Source organism: Anopheles bellator, chromosome 1, assembly GCF_943735745.2.
Source record: "Anopheles bellator chromosome 1, idAnoBellAS_SP24_06.2, whole genome shotgun sequence".
NCBI lineage: Eukaryota > Metazoa > Arthropoda > Insecta > Diptera > Culicidae > Anopheles > Anopheles bellator.
In genome coordinates, this window is record NC_071285.1 from 18,590,792 (window position 1) to 18,605,303 (window position 14,512).

The 14,512-nt window shown below is 48.4% G+C and overlaps 1 protein-coding gene across 1 annotated transcript; it reads right to left on the bottom strand.

The window, feature by feature from the left end:
- Window positions 1–134: 134 nt before the first annotated feature.
- On the bottom strand, window positions 135–14,033 carry LOC131206205 (FHIP family protein AGAP011705). The gene is made up of 11 exons (XM_058198666.1): window positions 13,842–14,033; window positions 12,453–13,307; window positions 7,448–7,650; window positions 7,073–7,363; window positions 6,523–6,919; window positions 5,096–5,296; window positions 4,004–5,027; window positions 3,761–3,939; window positions 3,319–3,676; window positions 2,366–2,404; window positions 135–1,471 (listed from the first exon to the last, which is right to left on the bottom strand). The coding sequence occupies exons 2-11, from the start codon at window positions 12,660–12,662 to the stop codon at window positions 990–992; spliced, it is 3,384 nt and encodes a 1,127-aa protein (XP_058054649.1). The 5' UTR covers window positions 12,663–13,307; window positions 13,842–14,033; the 3' UTR covers window positions 135–989.
- Between the last annotated feature and the right edge of the window lie 479 nt (window positions 14,034–14,512).

A 14,512-nucleotide genomic window follows, 5' to 3' on the forward strand; every position in this document is an offset into this window, starting at 1 on the left:
CTCGTTGATTGAAATCAACTCACAAATTGGATGTTGGTTAATACTCTCATTCTGTTTCAAACAATATGCAGATTTCGGATCTCGAATTATTTGAATAAACTCAAAAACACATACCCATATTCTGGTTCGTTTTAATCTTTACGCGAATATCAAACAATATTTTTATTGTATGTTGTATACAAAAAAACAAACATCCCACAACTTATGTCCCGTTAGGCGATGGGACCTACGGGAAACGTTCTGGTTTTCGGTTAGCAAAACAACGATTAAATATTCGTATGTATATTATCCACACCATCGCTCTCCAGGTGTCTTATCTTAATAAAGTTTACTCTCCAATTCACTAATATTGCAGCGTACGCTACGCAAATTCCGCTCACTCCATGGTCGATTGCCGTAACTGCTTCCTGCAGTACGAACACTAATAGTAAAAAGCGTTAATTCCGTGGTAGGATCGATTACGGAATAGCATTTGTGTTAGTTTGGCCATTGTTTTGTTCATTTCAAGTCGCTTCGCTTGATAGCGGCATTTACAATACACAAGCGCTTACTCAAAGGTTTGGTTTTCTTCTTCGTCAACATCGCTAGCACTTATCTTAACGGGATCTTCACAAAACGCGATATTCCCTACTTTTGCACAATCTTCTCTCGGTGAGGCAGATTAATAAAATAAACTACTATTTGTGCCCGGCCTTCCACGGTATCGGGTGTGTTACAAACAAAACAGGGGGTAAAAAGGCTGCATATTTTTCGTTGGTTCGTCTTATCGATTGGAACACAGTTATTCACAGCGGGTGGCATTAAATAAATCGAGGGACACGGAGAAACAGGTTTAAACGGAGCTCCTTTAGCTATACTTTGCCGTTACGCAAATAAATCACAAGGTTTTCGTCGTTAGAGAACAACAAACTAATTTTAGTCTAATAATTGATCGATAGGGTTGCTGGTTGGTTGTCGTAATCGGTGACGACCTGGCGGGGGCGCGCCTCTCAACTGGTCGTCCGTGGCGTTTGTTGTTGCACCTGTTCCGAGAGCATCATGATGCACTGTTCCTGCGTGATGGCCGACAGCTCGCGTAGCCACTCGTCCAGCAGGACAGCACCGATCGCTAGGTTGAGCTGCCGTTCGCTGCCTACACTGTAGTTCGCCAGTCCGTGCTCGTGGCCACTGTCACTAGGTTGCCGGGTGCCACTCTCGCTGCCTGACTCGACCGCCGCGGAGGACATTGCTCTGATGTTTGCTGGTGACATCGTGTCGATCGACATAAATTGGGTTTCCGCTTCGCGCAATTCCCGTCGGTTGTTACTGGTTCCGCCCAGTAAACCACTCGTCACTGGGTGATGGGCACTGGTGCTGGAGCTGGTTCCCAAAGTCGACGGCTGCTGGTTTGTGACCGCCATTGCTCCCGTTGGTCCGGTGTGTGATCTTCCATTTGGCGATTGGTTCAGTCCATTGGTACTGCTGCTCGATCCTGCAGTGCCGCCGATCGTTTAGTGTGGTGAAAGTAGCATAGGAAAAGGTAATCAATGGACCATTTAATGTTTTGAACATGAATGTAAAGAGGGAAAAAACGGCAAAACCAAAACAATTTAAAGCACACCCAAATCGGAGAGATCTGCTTTCTGTTGCGCACCGTAGAAAGTGCTCTCCACCAAACGAATAGGACTGCGCAAAGTATTCGATTAGTAACATGCAGGTTTGTTACGGAAATGGTTACTTCTACCTAACGCCACACGAAAAAAACGAAAAACCAACCCCAGGTGCGACACTAAAGGTTACACTCCCTGATAACGCTACAAACACAAGGCACTTTTCGACTACGGCATGCAGTTATGGGTTTTGCTAATGGAGCATTATTGAAGAGTGTTAATGGCTACGATTACACAACATTAAAACCAAACCAACCATAAACACACAAACACGAAGTAAAGTAATGCTTGAAGAGGATTTAAAAGAGGAAAAATTGGGAAAAGGAATATCGGACGATCATGCACTCATATGCTACTTCCGGCGCATACGAAGTTGCTTCGGGAAAACAGTTGATTATCAGAAAATGCGAGAAAAATAAAAACATTGCTTTCAAAGGGAGCATAAAATTATCGTTAAATAAATGTCGTACTGTTTCTTAAACAGTTTCAGATATAATACGGATCAAACGGTACAATAAAATAACGACATCTGTTACGCAACAAGCGCCATTAAGACATGCAAATGTAACAAGAGAGTCAGAAAGAGAGTCAGAAAGTGTAATGCATCACACGACACGCGATGCATCGTTAAACACGGCACGTAAAAGAAGCAACCGGAACTGAGAAGGAAGGGTAGTACAGGAAGAAAGTTTAACAAATAAACGCATGATATTTACCGGTAAAAAATTCAACTATTTGTGCTATACCCGATGAAGCTGAATGAGAAGAAACAAGATGGGTTGATATGTTTTATTATATATATCAGTGTGTTTGTGAATACTGCTTTGCATAGGCACAGGCCACGATGGAAGTGATCTTTCGGTTGCGTTCTCTCTTAATCCATCTGCGATTGTCTTCGATTGTGGGATGAAATTAATTCGTTAGTGAATGGCACAGTGGTGAAGCATGAAAATGGGACCGTGGCATGATGCGGCACTACGAGAGTCGAGCTTTAGATTGAGCTTCGATGCAGCTTCGTTGTTTTTTGTTGCACCGTGCGGAAGACCAAAAGCTGTTGGCGTTTTAGTACAACAAGTAAGAACAAAGCAAGGTGTGGGTTGTGTGCGAAACATGATAGTGTAGGAAACGCTACAAAAATAAACCAAAGAAAATCGAAACAAAAGGCTACCGAGGAAACTGAAGCTGAGATAAGAAAATCGCCCTCTACGAACACGGTAACGAAAGGGAGTGTGTTACACAACCGTAGCTCGTGATCGGGGTGTTGTCGGAAACAAAGTCTTTTTTTTGCGAGAGCGTGAACGATAGTGCACAAAAACGGCCGAAAATCGCTAATCGTGAGTCCGAAAGGAAAGAGACCGAGATTGCGAAACAATGTGTGCGTAAAACAGAACGAAATCAAAACAACAGAGCAAAGCAACACGATCTCAGCCCGATCGATCGGGAAAACAGAGAAGATAAATAAGCTAGCGAAACGAGGGAAGAAAACAAAACCGAAAGGCTGAAGGTGCAGATTATCTATGCCACTGTCGCGTACCGCAATGGCAATGGGCTGTGAAAACGATTCGCAATGTGATGGTTGGCAGCAAAGCAATAGATAATAGTGTATGTATGTGTGAATGAGATACTGGAAGGAAAAGCGAAGCAGACCAAATGGCAGATTTTCACTCACCCACGGATCCGGGTCGCCGAAAGATGTTGGAGAATGAATTGGAAATGCTTTTCCGCTTGCTGTCCTGCCGCTTGAACGGATCGTACGACGAGCTGGGCGTTAGCTGCATCGGTGTCGTTTGGGACAGGCTGGAGGTCATCGTGGAACCACCACCGTTCAGTAGCTGTTTTCCAGCGAGCCCCCCACCAACGCCACCACCACCGCCACCGGTGACCGATGATTCGATCGCATTTTTGCGCATATTGACTAGCCGGAACTCGCGGTCGACCAGAAACGATCGCGCTACGTCGACGATCTCGAGCGACTCGTCCGTGTCTGGCAGTTCGGCGTCGATTTGTTGCTTTAAAATTTTCAACACCTTGCGAAACGAAACAAAATGGAGCGAACGAACGATTGGTATGGCGTATAAACGGTCCCAATGGGCAGACGGAACGAACGGTACCTGGTGAAAGGACGGCGTGTCGGACGTCGTGGGGATATCGGGCCGCAGCAGTATCGAGTGAAGCAACGGTAGCGGATACAGCGTCAGGTGACTGATGAGACCGGTTAGATGAAGGTTCACGTACAGGCAGTTGCTGGTGAACGTTTGCAGCTTGCCCCAGATCGCCGTGAGAAAGGGACCTAAAAATGAGACGGGGACGAACGGATTAGCACTCCTCCAGATTGCATCGACCTGGGTCGTTACCTAAACTAACTGTTCCCTGGGCAAACAGATCCTCGGACAAATCCAAATCACCGATCGTCTCTTCCGGAACGTTGGAAATCTTCCACGAATCCAGTCGCTTCGGAGGTTGCGAATGCTGCTGCGCGTCCGCTAACGCCACCTGCTGCTGGTGCTGCTGTTGCTGTAGATCGTTGCCCGTCGGTTGTGAAAAAATGTTCAAACTTTCGTACCCACTGCTCTCGCCGATCGACTGTAGGCTGTCCAATTGCTTCCCTCCACTACTGGTTGCGACCGACGATCCGCCATCTCCGAACATTATTGCACTTGCGCCGCTTGGCTGATCGTGATCGCTCCGCACAGCCGATGATTCGTTGGAAGAGTTAAACTCTTGCAGGAACGCTTTAATCAGCTGCACCTTCAGTGTCCGCAATCCACCTTCGTCCGGGTGGGTGAGACTGCTGGGGCCGTTGCTGTTGCTCCCGTTGCTGCTGCTAGTGGCGGTGGCCGGCCCTTGCGACGCCGACAGAAGCGACACTTTGCTTAGCTTCTGGTACCGGTAAACGTTGTTCCACTGATCGCAAGCCTGCTTGCAGTGGACGATGCGGTTGCGTGCATCGAGCAGGTACGCTTGGTAGTTGGCCAGCAACGTCTCCCCCGTGTTCACCCCGTAATGGTTCCAGTTGGCACCGACCGTCTTGCTGACGTTCATGTTGCTGTGGATACCACTGGACCGATTACCTAACGACAGCAGCCCGTGGGGAGTGCCGCTGTTGGTACTGCTGGTACCGGTACTGCTGCTGCCTCCGTTGTGGTTGTTGTTGTTGTTAATACTCAGCACACTGTTCACCTTCCGCATGATGTCGGGCGTGATGTTGAGGAAGTACTCGACGGCCTGCGTGTACGGATCGGCGCGGTTGATTTTGAACCGGTGCGATATCGGTACGTGCTTGCACTGCAACAAGTACTTGAGCATCAGCTCCAGCATAATGTCCTCGCAGTTCAGGCTCAGTAAACTGTCGAACAGCGACAGTGTGACCATGCAAAGCTGCCGGCGAGAATGGACGGCGTTAGATGTAGCTATTTATGAAACCCGCACCGCATGCGGATGCTTACCCGTGGGTCATTGCTGTTCAGACGTTCCACCAGCACGTCCAGTATCCGCTGGCCGTCGAACTTGTCCTCGTCGAGCAGAAAGCGGATCACGATCTGTATCAGCCCGGGTTCGCTGATCGAGCGCACGATCAGATCGAAATAGGCCATGGCCGACACCTGCGATTCGACGTTCGTCTGGAATTGACTTTGCCCTTTAAGTGTCTGCTCTTAGCGAGAAGCGAATAGATACGTGTGTATGTGTGTGTGGGTGCATGTGTGTGTTTGATATTATCGGGGAAAGTGCCAGGCAATCGTTGCGGTGGGTCGTGATTGTAAAGTTACGGAGGAGTTAATTGCATTTTTTTACGGAATAATGTTCATCCTCGCCCGTGTCAGTGGTAAAGACGAAAGCCAGGGTACGGAAGGTGGAACCACGAAGTGTAACGGCACGGTGAGTCCATCGGCGCGCCAATGACGGTAGTAGATTCGGGCAGCAGTCGAGACACGGGGCAGTCATCGAAACATGCAAACATCGTGTGGCAGAGAGATGGATGATAGACGGCCGTAAGCGATTAAATTGCGATCATCAACAGGAGTTTACGAGGTTCAGGTTTCCAGTGTACGGGTTGAAGTAAAAAGAGGGGAGGTGAGAGGTAGATAACAAAACAAAAAAGAAAAGAGAGAAAATAAAACAACTCCATTAGTGATCGCCGAAGCACACACTTCCGGCGACGATCGGTCAGTAAGAGAACGAAAAACAGAACGGCAAAACAAACACTAGAACGGTTCCGGGTATCGGGTGGTAGTGAAGGGCGGATAGTACGCAATCAACACGCAAAACACAGTTACAGTAGCGCGCGAGGTGTGGAACATCGTACAAAAAGAGATTGCAGATGGTGAAACAACAGTTCTTTAATGGATGTTCACCGAACAGGATGGAAGAACGGACAACATGGAAGGACTCTCCGCTGAGCACAGACGGTGATTTACAACTGGAACCGGGCGTGTGGGATGGGTTGTATTTCGAGAATTTCGTTGTGGCGCGCTCAAGACATGGACCAGAAGAAGATCAGCTATATTTACAGCAATCCTTTTGGAAAATACTTAACTAAAGGCAACAGATTCCTATGCTAGTGTGTAATAATGATGCCGCTTCGATGGGAGAGGATGAGAGATAAAAGAAGCAACGGTAATGTGTGATGCCAAGTGGAAAAGCTAGAGCGGTAGTCAGAGAGGATCACCTTTCAGATTTGCGGAAGAAGCGTTTCGATCGATGCTGTACAACTGATCCCGGTTCACTTAAATCCTCTTAACACGCAGGTGAGCATTGAGATTGAGATGGTAAGCAATGGGATGAAATAGGATATCGAAGAATTATGAACAGACACACACATGCACACACCAGATGGCAAACAAGAAGCATAGTGGTCAGTGCATCCTCGGTTTACCTGTAATATCGCCGGCCCCAGAACCGGCACCAGGAAGCCCTGGTAGAGAAAGTCGAGCAGTTGCTGGCGTATCATCGAGTGCGCGACCTGCACGACCGCGTTGCAGAATTCGAGCGAATTCATGAACAGCGTCAACTCGGGCAGCTCCGTCACGTCGTCGGTCGTGATGCGGTACCAGTCGGCCGTTCGGATGTCGATCTGATTCGGGAGCCGCGAGTAGAGGCCACCGAGCCCGGTCACCAGCACCGGGCAGATGGACGAGTAGGTCGCGATGTAGGTGCCCACATTCGAGTTCTTCTGCGACAGGGCCATGCAGAGGAGCAGTGCATCGCGCGCCTGATGACCTAGCGACCCCTCCCGGTGCACGTACGGTATCAGCAGCGAGAAGATGATGAAACTGCGCGAACAGAAGGGGCAAGAAAACAAACCAAACCCAACGAAATGAAACGAAACGTGAACGACGTGGTTGGTTGCAGATCGTCGGGCGGATCGATTGTCCGCCGTGTGTTACGTGAACCGAACGAGTGGCGCCGTGGCGCAGAGTACGTACTTGGTGTGACCACCGTTGGTGAGATGCTGGCCGCTGCTCTGCTGGGTTTGCGTGGTGGTGAAGAAGAACAGATCGAGCAGATGGACGTTTTGCATCAGCACCACGCACAGTTGGTTCAGCAGGATCACCAACCGTTTCTCGACATCCGGCGGATAGATTTCGTTCTGGCTCGAGGCCAGCAACTTCAGCAGTGGCCTCAGGAACGGCTCGTGCACCAGTAGCTGGTGGCGCGAGTGGCTCACCAGTTGCTCGTACAGCTTCAACTGCTCCAACCGGACGGCATTGGCGTACCTGGGGAGGTGAGGGACAGAGAGTGTTTATGATTTGCGCTGTAAGGTGCTAGGCGTTCCTCCATCGCGGCTCAAAAGGCATTACCGTCCCGTTTTGATGCCCCACTCGTACAGTTTGTCGAGCAGGTTTTCGCTCAGCAGATGCTCCAAGCAGGGTGCCGGTGGTGCCGGTTGGCCGGGCAGACTCAGCTTGTTGCAATGATGCAGCTCCACAAGCAGCAGCGTCACCATGTGGTCAAGATGCGTGACAACGCCGAGCACATCGTCGTGCGATTGGCTCCGATAGTTCTGCAAACGGAAAAACGGAAGGTTTGTTTTCGGTTCAGTATTTGATTCCTTTCGAAGCTTCGTGTGAGGTTCCGTGGAAACAGATAATAAAATTTGTAATCTACTACAAATAAAAGATTAGAAACTAAAATGGCGCCAGCACCGAGATTTACCCCCGATCGGGCGCGATCAATGTAATGGCAAATGGTGGTGGGTGGTGTGCATCATCACGCTGGAAAAGTAGAGAAATCTCCATTCACCATTTTGATCACGTGCAACAACTAGCAGCCAGGGGAGCGTTCGAAGGCAAAAAAATTATTATTTTAATTCGATCGGAATATCAATAACCGCACTGCGCCTTCGGAACACGTGCGATATCGCCTTTTCTCATTTATTTGCCTAATCTGCCAAACGAGAAAGTCGATATGGAATGGAAAACAGTGAAGCTGCCTCTTGGTGCGCATTCTCCTTCATGGGCGCTCCGCGTTAATGGCATAATTGTAGTCCTACTTTTATCACCCGCACCACCCTTTCATTATGGTGGCGGGCGGACTATGGCCGGGTTCCACACAGTAGGAGAAAACGAGTTACTCGCTGAGCACCATTGACCATCGGTCACAGTAGGGTGGCAACACAGGAATGTAAATGGCTGAAAAAACATATTTCCTTCTGCGCAACAGGGGTGCCAGCCTTTATCGGAATCTCGGCGAAGGGCTGGGCTCCAATCCTTGCGGAGTTGCCTCATAAAACAGGTGCAAAACATGCATCGTTTTCACCGTCGCCACATTGGTGGTGCACATTGGTGTTCCCGGTCCGTGCCAAACCCGTCACGTCACCGAGCGTGACGAATGGGAAGAGAAGCGGGTCGTGGTGGTGGGGCTCTACAACATACTTATGGACAAGATGCTTCGGCGGTGTATACCTTATGCTACCTGCGATGGAGGGAACGGATGTGAATCTCTGTGCCCTCCTTAATCCCGTTGCGAAGCCTGTCGCACAGCTCATCGTTTCTGTGCCGAGAGCAGTATTGGGAGGCACAAAAGAAAACCCGCAGTCTGCAATACGAGCCAGCAGCAATCAACCAGTGGATGGATTACCTGCGATCATCACTCCGCTACGCCAAATGTCATGAATTGCGCATGTTGCGTTGGTGCCTTCTGCGATGAGAACATGGCATTATATGTGCGATTACGCATCTCAACCCATTTGGCCATTTATGATTGCTTCTTGGCTGGCCCGATTTCAGCCCACCGTTGTCGGTCGGAGCATCCGTGAGATCAGCGATGAATTGGCCGTTTTTGTGGAGTGTGAGATCACAATTTCATTATGCTTCTCAGTTCGTAGCGTTTCGTCAGTCCCACCGGGAGCTTTCGCCGCCGCCGTCACGTTTTTAATAGAGTAGTCCATGAGGCTATGTGTTTGAAAATTCCGGTTTTGTCATTGCCGTCAAATTTCGTTTCGTGTGCTGGGCGAAGCTGATTATTCGGCCACATGTCAGTGTATGTGAAATCAATTAAAAGCATAAAAAATAAAAATTTACCGTGTCATTTTGGCAAAATAATTACAATATCTCCCACAACTTCGAGCATTACGACCGAGCGAGCAACTAGAAAAAGCTCGGGGCGAAAATGTATATGATTTGACTTAGCCCAATGTTAATTAGTTTCCCACTTTCGCTCAGCATTTTTTCGGTCCATTTCCCTAAAGTTGCTTCATAGGAAGTACTGAACAAGTCGTGACATTAGTGTGCGCGTCACACTTTTCAAGCTATCCGTCGAACGGCAAACCGGCGGTTTTAGGTTCGCTGCACGTTTCTAGTTTTACAAAACATAGCATGTAGCGTCCGAACGATCGTTCTGCGCAAGCCGTGGGATTTTGGGCTAACTAGGCGCCAAAGCTGCCCCCGAATAGCTTGTGGTAGCGTATAAAGATAGCGCAGAATAAATTAAAAAAACGTAGAAAGAAGTAATTAATTAGCAAGTGAGACCAACTTAAATAAACCCTGCGCCCTGTGGGTTAAAGCTTATCATAATTTCTTCAACACACTTCGGTATGCATTCAACGGTGCTTTAAATTATTATTAAGCTGACGGTTGGCCAGCGACAATGGTAGCTTCCGGTAATCTTTCCATTCTGGGTCTGCACGATTCCCAGGAAAAGGCTTCATTCTTCCGACCTGACCCGTGGGGCGACCCATGACTTATGTTAGTCCAAATTCTCAGTGCCTGTGTGCCATTGTGAGATAAAAGTGGGCTTTAAGCAAAAATCTTTCATAATTAAAGTAATTTTAAAATGAAGCCACCGCATGCCAACGCTCCCCTGTTTGGGTTGGACCTCCACTTTGGTGTGGTGGGGAAATGCACGAAAACAATCATTTTCAACCCACCGCCGCATCAGTCCGAAACCGGCGGAGGCTACAACAAATGGCTGTTTCCATGTTCGCATTTTGCATTTAACCCATTGCTTCATGCTTTCATCCACCTGCAGCGCTTGACCCGCGGACCAGCCCTGGATGGCTAATAAGAGAACCTCGCCGCTTTGGGAAGTGAAGAAGAGAAACTCGAATATGCAACACTACCGCGTCTGTGGGTGTCAGTGTCCTACAAATGCCGGCCAGTGTTACCACATACGGCCAGTCCGTGGAAGCACCTCACAGTGACCCCCAGTATGAGCCCCGAAAAAGCAGGCTTCCATTGGCCAAATCCAACGACGAACCAAGATGCTCTTCGCGATCGGCAAACCACGAGACATACGCGAGGCACATCTGGCACGGAGTGAAAGAAAGCCAATCTTATGCCTCGAAAACTCGGTCTTAACCCTCCGCGTATGGTTCTGCACCGGTGGCTGGTGGTTGCGATCTGCGTGTGATGGTGGCTTGCGTGTAGCCCCTTCATGCATTGCGCGCAGAAAGTACGCCAGCGGTTCGCGTGGGCACATTGAGGTCCCCGTAGCCCGCGGATAGCACCCTCCGCCGACTTCTATTTGTTTTTGCGATCTCGTTTTTTCAACCTTCTTCGACAGTTTCGAAAGTAAATCACTGGAACTAGTGCACGAGCCGCGAGTTTTGGTGGAAAGAATGCCGCTGGCACGGTTCGGTCAACGCATCGCGGCCCCTCGGACCCCACCGTCGCAGGTTGGCGCGTGGATCAAATTCTCTACCAATCGTACCGGCTCCGATCGCGGAACCGGAACCGTAGCGGAGTGTAAGTTCTGACACTTTCTAATGGCCAATGAGAGCGAGGGTCCACTGAATGCGTGGCGCAGATGTTTTCTATGGATACAGCGATGGTTCAAAACAAACAAATACTATTCTTATTACAGCGGTTAGGGATGAGCGACCAGAGATCATGAAAGCAACGAAGTGTGTGCTCCGAAGGCACAATAAAGTTCACAATAAACCTCTATATTCCCGTTTCGTTTTATTCCATCTACTCGTAATCTTAAATGCCCAAGCTTAAGCGAAGGTCTTAACTGATTAAGTTTCTTTGGGTTAATATGAACAGTATGCCAACGAACCGCAAACGTTCGCTCGTTGGATCCGCGATGAGCGATAGAAATACGCAGTAACTTTCGGTGAATTGGCAGCGAATATGATTAAAAACCACAAACACACCCATCACATCTAAGAAAAAATGTTCAAAACTACAGCCGAAACCAAGACTTTCAAAAGTCCGGTGGCTTAAAACTGAAAGTCGCTGCGAGTCATTTCAAAGTCGTAATAACCGGGACGATTTCTGACCACTTATGCAACGGGGGATGATGGCGAAGGTTCGATGATCATCCGCTACACAACTGCAGGTTCGCGACGTGCCCAAGGTCCGCCGGAAACGTGCGGACAAATGAAGTGCTCCGGTGTGTGTGGCGCTGGAACTATGTGGCGTGTGGAAGTGGTTTGTCAGTGGTTTTTTTTGCCAAACCGTTACCACGAGCCAACGCGTCAGGTGGTCGATGAAAGTAACGGCGTGCCAAGACCGCACACCGCCGGTTGCCGCGGGAGCAACGAACCGCGGATTGGTTCCCTCTTGGTACAGACGATGGCATTTCTGCTATGATGTTGTTGACGGGCACATGGCACCGACTCCGTTTTTGGTGGGGAGTAAGCAATCGCGGTCGTCCGGAGAAATCTGCTTCCTCGGGACGATTGACACGCGGCAAAGGAATGCGGGAAGAGGACGTTTAAGAGCGTGGCGAGTGAAAGATTAAAGTCACGGAAACAATAGCAAGTGAAAAATTAATATGTTTCGGAGATGCGATCGAACCTGTGCTGTGTGCGGGTTGGGTTTTAATAAGTAAAAAATCGCAAGTAGGGATTGCCTATCCAGAAATCTTGGTTATGGTTCCTTTTAAAAGCCAAATTGGATCATCAGAAAAGAGACCAAAAACGGATGTGCGATAGATTGCTACTTTAAAATCCTCCAGCTTTCTAATAATCCACTTATATTTCCCTTTAACTTTTCACTCTCTCTCTATACTTCTTTTGATTTTTTTCGTAGTTTCATTACGCAATGCCCATCACAAACAGGTTACTAGCGATTGGTACATGTTGCAGGCATAAAACTAAAAGTAAATCCATTTTATTGACATTAGAAAGTGAGCTGAAACACGACTGAAACCCGCGTGCTCCTTACTGCGCCAGGAGAGAAATTTTTTGTGTAATTCTATTTGTACGTGAAAGACCGTTAAATTATCGCTTTGAATCAGAAAGATCACATCTCAGGAAATAAAACGACATCACAAAATCATTTCACTCTTTTAGTCTTCCTTCGCCCACGCTGGAAACCCTTGAAAGAGAAGCAAAAGTACAATTCAAATCTCAGAACTGACCTCCGATCGCAGAATAATCTCGTACGCCTGCTGCCAGTGGATGCAAAAACTGTCGTAGCACGCTTTCGGGTCACATTCGGTCGCATCGAACGGTCGGATCATAGACAGCCCACCGCCGGCCCCGGACCGGGTTCCGTTGCCGCCACTGCCCGCGCCACCAGCGGATTTGGTATAGCTTTGCCGCAACGGACTCGATCGTAACCAACTCATGGTTCAGGTTGGTTTTGGCTCGCGTTTTCCGTTTTTGGCGCACCGTATTTCGCGCAGTGCGGACACACTACGCCTCTCGCAGGATGAGCTGTAATCGAATAACTTATACGGCCGGCGTTACACAATTTCGGTGCAACCACGGAAGGTGATGGCCGCGGTCGGCGAGTGGAAACGACAATCGGCGGTGGCAAATATGTAACTTTCGGCTGCCATCGAACTTTCTTGAAGTTTTAATTTCGCTCTTGTTGTTAAGTGGATTCCGACCAACTATTTTCACTTCTATTCCACGGTGAATGTTGGAATATGCAGGGAAATTTCACAAAAACACTGCCACCAAAGGGTCGATTATGCACTCTTTTGGCGAACCGTGAATGGCTAGCGATTACAAAGGACACTTCGATTACGATTCATGCACGCTGCTGAAAATATGAACCACAGGTATGTAGAAGCACGACACAATCAACACAGGGAAAACGGACATTACGAAGTCCTTTATCCGCCGTTAGCATTCGGCTCACGGCGTAGCTTATCACAGAGCACACAGATTACAATGCAGCACGTGTTTCTTTTTCCTTCCGCGAACATTCGCCTAAATCGCGTGATTAGCATCCGCACAATGCGAACATTCCCGTTAGATGCCTCTTGCTGGAAAAAGGGAAACAGAAGCAGGCGATTTGAACGAAAAAAAAACAAACATCGCGTAGGTAAACAGACCGACCAAGCGCAGAGGTCGTAGAATATTCTCGCTGACTTTTTCTTTTCTTCCCGTTAGTTTGACTCGCCCACGGCTTCTGACGCAATTCGTCATCGCTGCGTACCGTCAGATACACGCGAGAGCAGGTTGTTGGTAGGGCGGGACAAGGGAACCGCACCTCACCTTACAACGCGATGATTGTGCTTTGGTTGAGAGTCTGGGAAACTGATGCAGGAATTAAGTCACTTTTTGTGGTGCTGGTAATTGTCACATTGAGAGGACGAGTAGTTTCCACAACAGTTTCATGCGTGCTAATACAAAGCAAATACGATTGGAGGGATGCAGATGCAGAATGCAGGCTTATTAACCAGTATCTTTCCAATCGTGCACTTTTCGTGTCGATCGCGCTATTGCGTTGCGGGAGTGGCACGCTCGGTGCACGTCGCTCTCCGCAGCGATTGATTCACTTACGGGCCCCAAGTTACCTCATTCTTGCAGGGCTTATTGTGCGGGATGATTTGGTTTCTGGGTCGATCCCTGGCTACAAACAACACACGAGCTTCATTCGATTGACACGTTACCACCGACGCACGGCACCAATCACGGAACGGGACGTTGCTTAGTGAATCACATTTTTTACGATAGCACGCAGATAGCGCGATTCCTGCTTTCGCTCCGACCAATTTCGTCGTCTTCCGTTTGCCTTCGCTGGTGCTGAGATTGTGAGGTCGCAAAACGCTATTTTACTCAACGTCAACACCGCGGACGGTGACAGACGTCAAAACGACGAACCGGTTCCCGAACCGGTACACAGAGTGTTGAATTTATCTAAATACTCACCACATCACTGGTGAAAACTTTGAATTCACGTCGTTGTGTTTTTTTAGAAATTGGTACTTAAATTGTGACTTTAATGGCCAACCTTATCTTTAGCTTCAGCACTTATGTCGGCTAGACTGGTGAATCCTTTCTCGAATCGCATCTTTCCGATTCGATATTCTAAAACTGTTCCAATTCATCATCCTACACCAAAATGGTGCTACTCTGAATACAATAAAGGACATACAGACTAAAAAGAGGAGACAGAAAGACTCTTGAAAAGATTGAGGACTTTTGCACCAACGGGAATGAGATTTGTCTCTAATGTCAACACTCA